Genomic DNA, 11974 nt, shown 5'->3' on the forward strand with positions numbered 1-11974 from the left:
TAGCAGCTTTGTTCACAACAGTCAAAACTAGAAATAACTGGATTGTCCAATAATTGTGGTGTGTTCACACACAGGAATAACACTCATCAATAACTCCAAAATAATAACTCTCAACAGCATAGATGCATCTCAAAAACACTGTTACATGAAAAAAAAAAAAAAAGCCACACACACAAAGGGAGCATGTTGATTTACACAAAGAAGCATGTTGACTTACAGTGAATCTTAAGAACTCAACCCACAGTGGTCAACTCAATAGAGCAGAACTGCCCAGTCGTTACCAAACCACTTGGAGCAGCTGGTGGATCTGAACCACCAACCTTCTGCTTAGTAGCCAATTAGTAGCCAAGCTACTTAACCACAGCACTACCAGGGATCTTGCACCTTGAGGACAGTCAACCTGAATCTATGGAACTAACATTAACCTAATTCTAATCTAATTACTTCACATTAATCTAATGTTCATCAGGATGGTTTGCCTAAGCGAGGGTTCTAAAGATTTTTTGTGAGCTGATGGTTACATTTGCTAGAATACACCGTGCTCTGCACTTCAGACTTGTGCAGTTTACTGTTAGCATAAAATTGCGGGGGGAGGCATCGAGTTTAGGCTTTATATTTAGTAGATTTTGTATTTTTCGATTTTATTGTAAAATAGTGTTAGAATGTGAGCATATAAAAAGCTGTTGTCATTGCACCTAAAAAGGCCCCGCTGACACGTGAAATATCTCAACCGGAAAAGTGGTTTCGGCCTCACCGTTACGTTGGTACAAGCTGCAGCCAAGCGCCCCTTGAGAGACGGCATTTTACTGGGGGGATAGTTTCTGCGCATGCTCGTACATACTGGTCAGTCCCGCATCTCCCAGGAGCAGAGCCCTAGGTGTGTGCACGCAGGGGTTTCCTTACGCTGCTCTTTGGACGCAGATTAAGGGGGCAGCCCGTGCGAGGATTAAAAGCGGAACTAAAACACGCACCAAATCTTGCAAAGTAAAGGCCAGGTCCTGCCGTGACTCGGATTCGAACCGAGGTTGCTGCGGCCACAACGCAGAGTACTAACCACTATACGATCACGGCGCGCCACGAAGCTACCGGCTGTTCCCGTGCTTCGTTTTACATTTTTTATTTGTAACACGCACCATATTGTCCTGCTTTGTTCTTGGAGAGCCACGAGTCTTTGAGTTTTTCTGTTTCATGTCCTTTCTCCGTTTCTCTTTCCTCGTTCTGATACACGATAAAAACAATTCTCATCTTTCGGGATCTGGCCTCCTGGGAGAGTTCATTGTCCTAGTCCTCTCTCTCTGTTTCCCTTGTGGACCGGTCCCTCTCCCGTTCCGCCTACCCCGACCCCGCCGAGCCCGCCGAGCCCGCCAACCTCTTGCGACGCCGCCGCGCCGAGCGCCGGGAGTTCGAGCCGCGCAGGTGGCGCACTCTCGGCTTTTCCCGCGGCCCCGCCTCACGGGACAATGCGTGCCTGGAAATCAATGAACCAAAGAAAAGGCTTTTAAAGCAGAACTTCTCCCTTTGAAAATCCTTTCAAGAACCAAACCAAAAAAAAAAAAAAAACAACGACAAAAAAACAAACCCGCTGCCGTCGGGTCCGACTCACAGCCACCCGGTAGGTCAGAGTAGAACCGCCCTATAGGGTTCCCATAGAGCACCTGGTGGATTCGAACTGCCGAACTTTTGGTTCGCAACCGAGCTCTAAACCGCTGCGCCACCAAAGTTTCCTGTGAATTTCCCGTGTTCTTCAAGGAAATGAAAGCACAAACACAGCAATGTATCGACTCAAGAGGTCCTCCCTGAGCGCCCTGGGGTGTGCCAGGCCCTGTAGTCGACGAGCGGACACAAGAGCGACCGTCACCACGAGCCCTGCCCTCGTGGAGCTCGTGGAGGGGACGCAGGGAGGAATCCGAAGACGGAAGCGTCACGCCCGCCCCGAAAGTGGCTGATAGGGGGGCAAACACTCATCCCTTGCCCTGCGTGGGTCCTTCCACGCCCTCCGGCCCGAGCGTCCCTCCCGGGCCTGGGGGCTCAGGCGGGGAGGCGGGCCCCGGCGTCGCCTGCAGCGCCGACTTTGGGGGCAGGCGAGGAGCCAGGAGGGGCGAAGAGCGTTTGGCTTTTCTAGCTTCACCCAACGCACAGGTTTCAAAGGTGACGAACAGCACGCTTCGTCCCCCCAATCTCTTCGGCTTGCCTAGGTTTTGGGGCCTGCAGAGTCGTACTGCACAAGGCGAGTGGCACCGCCTGGCAGTCAATGGGTCCTAGGACCCTACTGAAAAAAAAAAAAAACAAAACCCCAACCCCCTCTCATAGAGACCCCACAAAGGCAGAATGGAACTGCCTCATAGGGTTAACCCAAGGAGCAGCTGGTGAACTCGAACTGCTGGCCTCCTGGTTAGCGGCCTCAGCTGTCAGCCACTGTGCCACCCGGGCCCTGCTCGGCTGTGCTCGCGATTGGTAAAATTACCTTTCCACGTCCCTGTGGTGCAGTCGGTTAGTGCGTTCGGCGGTTAACGAAAAGGTTGGTGGTTCTGAGCCCGCCCGGGAGCAAGCACTGCGTAATCCATCCAAGCCGTTTGCAGAGATTGGCTCACTCGGCCTAATGCCCACTTGATGTCCTCCCACATCCTCCCAGAAGATCTAACGGGAATAAATTAAGTTCTACGGTTGGGAGATACGGAAATTCCTTGAAACAGGATACAAGAGCCTGGTGTAATCTGTGCTCAGGACCATGGATCTGGGTTGAAATCCTGTCTTCCCTCTTGTGTGGCCTTGGACTAGTAACTTCACCTTTATGTACCTCAATTGTTCACATTTCTTATAGGAGGCCGCTAATAGTACATACCTCCAGGACGTGCCTGGATTTCGTAATTGTTTCATCAATAATGAATAGTGAGCGAATAGAATCACGATCATCATTATCTTCTACATTACTTTTAAAAATTTTATTTATTTTGCTGTTGTTGAGAATATACACAGCAAGGTTCTACATGTACTGTTCAGGGACACTGATTACATTCTTCGAGTTATGCAACCATTCTCTCCCTCTTTGTCTGAGTTGTTCCTCCCTCATTAACATAAACTCACTGTCCCTTAAGGTTCCTATCTAATCCTTTGAGTTGCTGATCCCATACAGATAGTTCTTAAAAGTGGATAATGCTCAAGGCAGACACTTTTTACTATTTAAGCTAAACCATTGTTTGGTCTTCCGCGTTATTTTTGATGAAGGTATTTGTTCCATAGTTTCTTTGTACCATCATTTAACCCTTTACGTGTGGTTTTAAAAATTGGGTTGGTTTCATGCTTTTATAATTATAAATAATGCTGCAGTCATCATTCTTGTACACGTCTTTCCCACCAAGCGTGCAAGTATTTCAATAGGGTAGAGTCCCTGAAGTGCAATTGTTCTCTTAGTGATTATAGTAAATGTTTTTAATTTAAGTAGTAAACCCTGAAAATGTGCCTTTCAGAGAAGCAATAACAATTCATATTCCAATTTACTTTTCCAACTCAATAGGAGAGTCCTGTGCTTCATACTCTTGTTAGCACAACAAACTTTCTCCATCTCTGTGTGTTCATCTAATAAGGGGAGTGGTGCCATCCTGACTTAACGAAGGGGGAGGTACAACAGAGGAAATGGTGGGCATTACACATCTGCTCCTCGGCTACACTTCCACAATGTTTTGAAAAGTCCACATATAACTGATTGATTCCTGTGGGGACCTAGTCAATAGAGTCTAGAGAAGAATGACTAAGTGGTCTCTTTGATAGTTTTATGCTGGTCTCAGACATTTGTTTCTCTTCTCCCTTCTCTATCAATGGCAAAGGTGAATTAGCATACTGTCTCTGTATGATTCCTTGACTGTTTTTTGGCTATTTCCACACAATTTAGCTCACCTGAGGCACATCTTGGAGCCAATAGTATCCTGCACCTGACAGTGTACCGCATGTAGACCTGGACCCTTAAGAGCTACGGGCTCACGTTCTCTTGGTTCTTCCATTGAACCCAAGAAAAAAAAATAAGCCCCTTGGGTTTTAAAAGCCAAAGGGGGGTCCGGAAAAGGCTTTTTTTAAATTCTTCTCTCATTTGTGTGTATCAATTATTTTCTACATCAGTGATAGCAGAATGAAACTCTGGTTTTGATTTAATGAAATGAGCATCTGGGAATGATCTCTGTTGGGTGGTGGTTAACATGGATCCAGCCTCTGTTGGATGATAGCCAGTTTAGTCTGTGAGTCTTTTCGTGATTGCCTATTTGTTTGTTCTGGGGTTTCTGGCAGTTCCTGGTGTTTGAGTCTGCAGCACTGAGTTATTCACATTTTTATTGGTCTAATACTAATGAGCTCAATAGGTGTCAATATCTGCAAAGAATGTTCTCAATACATGATGGTTTCCCCCCATCTTAGTCATCTAGTGCTGCTGTAACAGAAATACCACAAATGGATGGCTTTAACCAACAGAAGTTTATTCTGTCACAATCTAGGAGGCTAGAAGTCCGAATACAGGGTACCAGCTCCAGGGGAAGGCTTTCTCTCTCTGTTGGCTCTGGGGAAAGGAAGGTCCTTGTCATCAATCTTCCTCTGGTCTAGGAGCTTCTCAGTGCAGGGATCCCGGATCCAAAGGACATGCTCCCCTCCCAGTGCTTCATTCTTGGTGGTAGGAGGTCCCTCTGTCTCTCTGCTTGCTTCTCTCTTTTATATCTCAAAAACGATTGACAAACTACAACCTAATCTTGTAGATTGACTCCCGCCTCATTAACATAACTGCCTCTAATCCTGCCTCATTAACATCGCAGAGGTAGCATTTACAACACAGACATCAGATGACAAAATGGAGGATAACCACGCAATGCTGGGACTCATGGCCTAACCAAGTTGACATACATTTTGGGGGGACACAATTCGATCCATAACATCCCACCTAAGAACTCTTGAGTTTAATAAATTGCTCTACTTAAAGGGGATCTTAGAATAGAAAGAAAACTGAATTTCTAGCATACAATAGTCTGCTTTATTAGTATGGTGAAGATTCCAAATTACAGAACAATTTCAGGATGTTTAAATCTGGCAAAGAAAGGAGAGAAAAGATATTTATATCACTACAATGAGGCAATTAAGTGAATAAAATGGGAGCTTCTGACAATTATATGAACTAAAATTTAATAATTTCTAGAACGCTGAGCTGGTTCATCCTTTTATGAAAAAGGGCAAAAATCCTTTTAAAATAGATATTTAGAAAATGGATGGAATTCAATGATAATAATGCAGTGGATATTTCCTGAGAGGGCTCTGTTGAACTATAAAGAGTATCATGGAGTTAGGTTTTCAGCAATGAGGTTTCTCCAAGTACCCAATGGTGCTTAATTATTTTCTTTTCTGCTTATCTCACTGATAAGCATTTTAATAGATATCATTGCCTCTTTTCTACTTTAAGAATAATGAAACTCTTTAAATGTCTTGTGTATTGTCAAAGTGACTTCCATAGTCATTTTCGTTCTTTTTTCATGGTTCTATTTCTTATAAGCTCTTCGAATTTCCTACTTTTCCTTTATCAGATAATTGCAACAACTGCTGATATTTCCACTTGATTTGTCATTCTACTCCAGAGTCCTCTAGAATATTATTAACTCATTCACATCTACATACTTAATCTTGGCCTAAAATTGGAATCAAAGCCACCAACAACTTGCTGCTGTTATTGGTATTTCCCAGAGGCGCAAAGAAACAAGTGATGCCAGGGATTAAAGTGGTCATGATACCAATAATACAAAGTATAGTTCAATTGTTTTCTTCTTAACCTACAAACGAACCATTACACGATTTGCTTAACCTCATCTATGTTATTGGTCTTTTACAAGCAGACCGAATAAATTCAAAGTGTACTTGGCTCCTCCCAGTTTTCATTAGTAACTACTTTGTGCCTTTTCCATGTGTATCCATAAAATTACTCTTTTTGAGTAATCTAATGGCTTTCCATGCTCACCAAATCACTATGTAAATGAGACATTGGACACAGTCATCTGGCCATTCTAAACACTGAATTTTTTTTTTTAAACCTCAGTTACTCATATATTATTAAGAGCCTAACATGGTAAGGATCTGATCCAAGATGCTGGATTTCACCAGTTCATATGAGGATTTCTGACCTGGCTCATTGTTCTTAAACTAGAACATGTGATTCATAATTTATTGCTGTGATCCAAATAAATAAAATAGCTCGAGCTTTAACTACTTTACAGATTAGCATAAATTTGTTACCTCCAAAATCAAACCCTTTGCCATCAAGTCGATTTTGACTCAGAGAGACCTTATAGGACAGAGGAGAACTGCCCCATAGAGTTTCCAAGGAGTGGCTGGTGCTTTCAAACTGCTCACTTTTGGTTAGCAATTGCGCTTTTAACCACTGTGCCACCAGGCCTAGAATAGTCTTAAAAAGTGAAATTGTTCTTTGCTATTTACTGGCCATCTATACAAAAGCTATTTCATATTTTTTGAAGTAAGGACTAGAAAATTGAAGTTAGTCAATGAAAAAGTTCACCTGGTTGATCAAAAGTTGATCAAACTGATTCTCGAGCGCTATTCTCCTGTTAGTCCCAGAATGACTAGAAAATTGAGTACGAAGTAGATGCCAAGTTTCTCACAATTTTTATGATTGTACTTATACTTTTTTGCCTTCTTCAATTGCCTAATACCCATGTGCTTAAATGTTAGTACAGAGCCATTATCCTGTGGTAAAATCCGCCTGATTATTATGAGTCAAAAAGAGACTGAGGCTCTCATGGTCAAATTGGTTCTTGCAGGAGCAGAATTTTGACCCAAAGCTGGCAAGTTAAAAATTCTAAATAGAGAAATGGTACTAACCTGGCTTAACTAACGTGGAGGTTCTAACAAAGGAACACTGGTAGAGATAACCTGTTATGTATGTTTTCAGCTAAACTCTCAATATTATCCAGAAAACCCATAAGTAACTAAAATTTGTTTCCCCTGTGACTCCTGAACTTGCTCCATGGCGGACTGCTCAGACTGGCCTTCTAGAGTTTCCAGAAAGGAAGGAAGAAATCCATCATTCCCTGATTGTGTCATTTTTTTTTTCTCTCCATTCTCATCTATTTTGTTTTAACATAATTTTTTTGGAGGGAGGCTTTATTTAAAGAACAACAGTTCTCCTTTATATATGAGAGTAAACAGTATACTGATAATTACCTCTGATTTTATTCTTTGACACAATCTATTAATACACATATACAAACATATATAAGATGCAAATATAAAACCAGTTGCTGTAGAGTCGCTTCTGACTCATGTCACCCCATACACATTTATAATGCCCATGATTAACCTTTTAAATAGACGTTTCCATGTTGAGTTTGCAGTCACATACACCGGGTCCTCTAAAGGTTTGTGGAAGAGCAGCACGTTGGAGAGAGCAGAGCACAGAAAGCTGGCAACAGAATTAAAGAGCAAAGAGAATTCTACTCTGAGCTAAAAAGCTAAAATCCAGGCTGCGAAAGAGAAAGATATCACCCATGTTTCAGAAAGCTAGTTGCTGGGATGAAATGAACAAATAGAAACATCTAGAGTCTTACTGGTGCTCAGATCCCAAGCCCTGCTGAAAGAAAAGTTGATTGCAGTACCAAACATTTGAAGCCAGTGATAAGCTGAATCTAATTAGTTCAACAAAGACAAGACCCACCAAAAGTACACGTTAGATTGACTCAGCCCTCCACACTAGAGGCCTGATAGAAAAGTCCATGTACCCTTACCTGTGAGTAAATATTACCTCTGTTTCTATCATTGTTTTATACACACTGACATACATTTAAAAATTACAAGAGGCGCAATGAAGCAAAAAAGTGACATAAAATCAAGAAAAATAAAGTCAATAGAAGCAACCTCCTACATGGTCTAGATGTTGGACTATTAGGTAAGGACTTGAAAATAAGTACAAGAAATACGCTGTAATGACTACCAAACAAAAAGACAACACAGGTAATCAGGTAAAGAATTTCAGAAGAGAAATGAAAATTATAAAAAAGAACAAAATGAAAATAGAATATCAGAAGATGACATATCAGAAATCAAGAATATATTCAATGGCATTAACAAAAGACTATACACAGAAAAAGATGGATCTGTGAATTCGAATGAGTTAATAGCAATTATGCAGACAGAAACACAATGAGAATGAAGAAGAAACAGAAAATAGAACAGAATATCTGAAATCTATGGAACAATATAAAATGATCTAGTATATGTGTAATTGACTTCCAGAAGGAGAGGAAAAGCAGAATGAGGCTGAAGAAACATTTGAAGAGATAACAGCCAAAAATGTTTTCCAAAATAGATGAAAACTATTAATTCCTAGACCCAAGAAACTCAGTGAACCCCAAGGAAGATAAAAATAAAACTATGCCTGTACATATTATAATAAAACTTCTGAAAACCAGTGATTAAAAAGAACATCTTAAAAGCACCTGTTTCTGGGGAAGACATATTAGTTTTGTTTGCTCTTTCTGCTCTTTTTCTTTATTTCATTAATTAGTTCTGAGTGCTTTGTAGGCCTTACTTTTATTCACTTAGAAATCTTGGAGGTTGAGTAAGAAGGAGGGGATGTAAATTTTAGTCAAGTCCTCTCAGTTACCACTGAGCATGACGGCTCAAGGGCAAGGGCTCTAGGGCAAACTGCCTGGGTCTAAGTCCTGGCTCTCACCATCACAGAGGAAGGGCCTTTGAAAAGGTAAACCCAGCCTTTCAGGGCCTGAATGTTCTTATCTACAACAAGAGGTGGTAATAACCAACAATATTTTGCAGGGTTGTTACCTGGACTAAATAAGTTATTACATGGAAAAGCACCTAGGAACCATGCCAATCTCATAGTAAAGCTCTGAGAAAGCTATTATTATTATTACTATTATTATAAAATTGTTTGTGTTCATTTCTAACTGTACCAGTGAGGACTTCCAACATTCCCTAGAATAAATTAGAACTGTTAAAATGTTTGGTTAACATCCTCCCCCGTATTAATGGCTAGGCATCTGGAAAACTGGTTACTTGAAGAGTTTGATGGTGACCTAATGAAAAGTGCAGACAGTACATCAGGGGACTGGATCCAACTTCATTAAATTCTTGGACCTTGGACAGCCATGAGGATTGTTTAGCTCATAGTAGAAATCTTTTGCACATAATTCAAGCAAAAGCTTTTAATATCCAGTCAGATTTATCCCAAGTATTTTGAAAGAAACTCCAAGTATGTACCAGTGACCCCTTGCTTTTTCTGGTTGTTTTTAATAAATGAAGGTAGGAAATTTGCCTAAAATTTGTAGGCTTTTTTTTTTCAGTCATGTTGGCGTATTTGTAGAAAACCAACACTCATCTCCAAAACAAGTAGATAAAGTGCGATTTAAAGCATTTCTGTCTGAAGTCTTTGGAGAGCTACCAATGAAGTTAGGACCTATACAGACAGATCCTGAGAGAGAGAAGCTCATTGACATGAGGCTGAATCCCTGCCTTTCCGCTTACAGTATTTGCTAATACTTAGAATGGGACAGGAAATTGAGAAGCTCTGGGTAGACAGCAGCTACTAATAAGAGGCAGAGAAAACAGCATCACTTTAAGAAATCTTACAAGGCTGGGGAGGGGGTGGGAAGGACACATGGAGCTGTCCAGATATTCAGGCTTGAGGAGCCAAGATCCTGGAGTGAACTGTGACGTGAACTGGTACTTTACAAATTAAACTATGCATTATAAAGTGGTTATGAAGGCAAGCAGAGCACGGTTGAAAGAGGAGTGGAATTTTCAGTAGTATGATGGTGCAAAGGAGATAGATATAAATTACAGTTCAGGACCCTCCAAAGAGCAGATGCCTCTCAGATGGGAGCACCAGAGGTCTACAATCTATGAGCGTGGGCAAACCAGATGTAGACTGAGACTCTCCATGAGTGCAGACAAGTGGAAATCAGTTTAGTCACGATTGGATTGAGGTGATCTGCCCCTCTGCTATCTGCCAGGGGAGAGGGTGAACAATCTCCAGAGAAAGATAACATTATCTGAAGCCTCCATAGTTTTTTACACATCAGATCCATTGGTCAATCACACTTTTCCAGGCAGACAAAGAAACGGAACAAGAGAAAAAAAGAAAACAATAGAAACTGACTCACAGGTGACTGAGACACTGGAAGTATTAGACAAGAACATTGAAATGATGTTTTAGACATGTTTAAGAAAATGTTTTAGATATATTTAAGAAATGGTAATGTTTAAGAAAACAGATGACAAGATGGAAAGATTCACCAGTGAGTAGGAATTTATGTAAATATCAAATGGAAATTCTAAAAAGGAAAAAAAAAAACTAAAAAAAAATCAATATATTGTTTAATAGCAATTTGGACCAAGTTGAAGAGGGAATAGTAATTGGAAAATAAGTATAAAATATCTGGTTTGAAGTATAGAGAGCTAACAGGAATGGAACTTCAGAAAAGAGAGAATAAAAAATGAGTCATGTTATAAAGGCTTAATGTATGTGTATTTCAGGTCTTAGAAGTTGCAGAAGATGAACATTAGATTGGAAGCAATATTAAAAGATGTAATGGCCAATTTAAAAAAAAAAAAAAAAACCCTAATGAGATATCAATCCACATGTACAAGAAATTCTATGAACTCCAAGCAGGATAAAGACAAGAGAACCCTATCACAGCACATGATTGTAAAACTGCTGAAAATTCAAGTCAAAGAAGCACTAGAAGAAAAAAATTCACATTATGGTCAAAGATTGGGAGTTGAACAAAGACAACAGAAAGGGAAGACAAGAAGCCATTATTAAAGGGCTAAATACTATCATTTGTTGAGGCATTTTCACCAGAAACTGACATGAGGGAAACTTCCTGGGATGATGGAAATGTTCTATAGAGCTTGGTCTGGTTGATGATTATAAGGGTGTATACATTTATCAAGATTCATCAAACTGTATACTTCTTGTATGTGCATTATACTGTTCATAAATTATATCACAATAAAATATTGTTAGCATAAAAATGTTAATTATTTTAAAAACACAGGTGAAATCACACAAAAAATAATAGCTTTTGGCTTCATCCTGATATATATATTTTTTACTTTTATGTATTCTGTGAAATTGGAACAAAAGACTCTAATATAAATTAGGACTTTTATACTTCCTAGACAATGCTAGGACTTTAGATATATTAATTCCACTTACTCTCCTCCTGCTATTTGAGTTGTTGCTGTCATTCATTTTATTTCAACATATATTTTAAATCACACAGACATTATTGTTATTGTTTTGGACAGTAATATTTATTTTCTTTACCTGTATATTTAACCTATCCATTGTTCTTCATTCCTTCCTTCATTTCCATGTTTCCCTTGGGATCATTTAACTCCTGCCTGAATAACTACCTTTTGCATTTCCTTTAGTAAGAGTCACAGTCCCTGGGTGGTACAAGCCATTAACATACTCATGTTTACTAAAAGGTTGGAGGTTGGAGTCCAACCAGAGCCACTTTGTGAGAAAGTCCTGGTGATCTACTTCTAAAAAATTAGCCATTGAAAACCTTATGGAACACAATTCTACTCTGACACACATGGGGTCAAAATGAGTCAGAATCGACTCCACAGCAGCTGGGGGGTGGGGTTAGTGAGGATCTGCTGCTTATCTGGAAAGGACTTTATTTCACCTTCACTTTGAAAGATATTTTGTCAGGGAGTAGAATGTAGGTTGGAAATGATAGTATTTAGTCCTTTAATAATGGCTTCTTGTCTTGACTTGAATTTTCAGCAGTTTTACAATCATGTGCTGTGATAGGGTTCTCTTGTTTTTATCCTGCTTGGAGTTCATAGAATTTCTTGTACATGTGGATTGATATCTCATTAGGGTTTTTTTTTTTTTTTTTAAATTGGCCATTACATCTTTTAATATTGCTTCCAATCTAATGTTCATCTTCTGCAACTTCTAAGACCT

At 40.1% G+C, this 11974-nt stretch overlaps 1 protein-coding gene and 1 non-coding gene across 2 annotated transcripts in view; one reads left to right on the forward strand and one right to left on the reverse strand.

The window, feature by feature from the left end:
- The window catches only part of LOC101342807 (uncharacterized), a 48238-nt gene that overhangs the window by 6738 nt on the left and 29526 nt on the right, over window positions 1–11974 (forward strand). The window contains exon 3 of the mRNA XM_023724608.1: window positions 1286–1416. Coding sequence (XP_023580376.1) covers window positions 1286–1416 — 131 coding nt within the window. The remainder of the gene's footprint in view (window positions 1–1285; window positions 1417–11974) is intronic.
- TRNAH-GUG (transfer RNA histidin (anticodon GUG)) lies at window positions 1000–1071 on the reverse strand. Its single transcript has one exon. It is a non-coding gene; the product is annotated as a tRNA-His (tRNA).

The sequence above is a fragment of the Trichechus manatus genome, unplaced genomic scaffold, assembly GCF_000243295.1.
Source record: "Trichechus manatus latirostris isolate Lorelei unplaced genomic scaffold, TriManLat1.0 scaffold00250, whole genome shotgun sequence".
Taxonomy (NCBI): domain Eukaryota; kingdom Metazoa; phylum Chordata; class Mammalia; order Sirenia; family Trichechidae; genus Trichechus; species Trichechus manatus.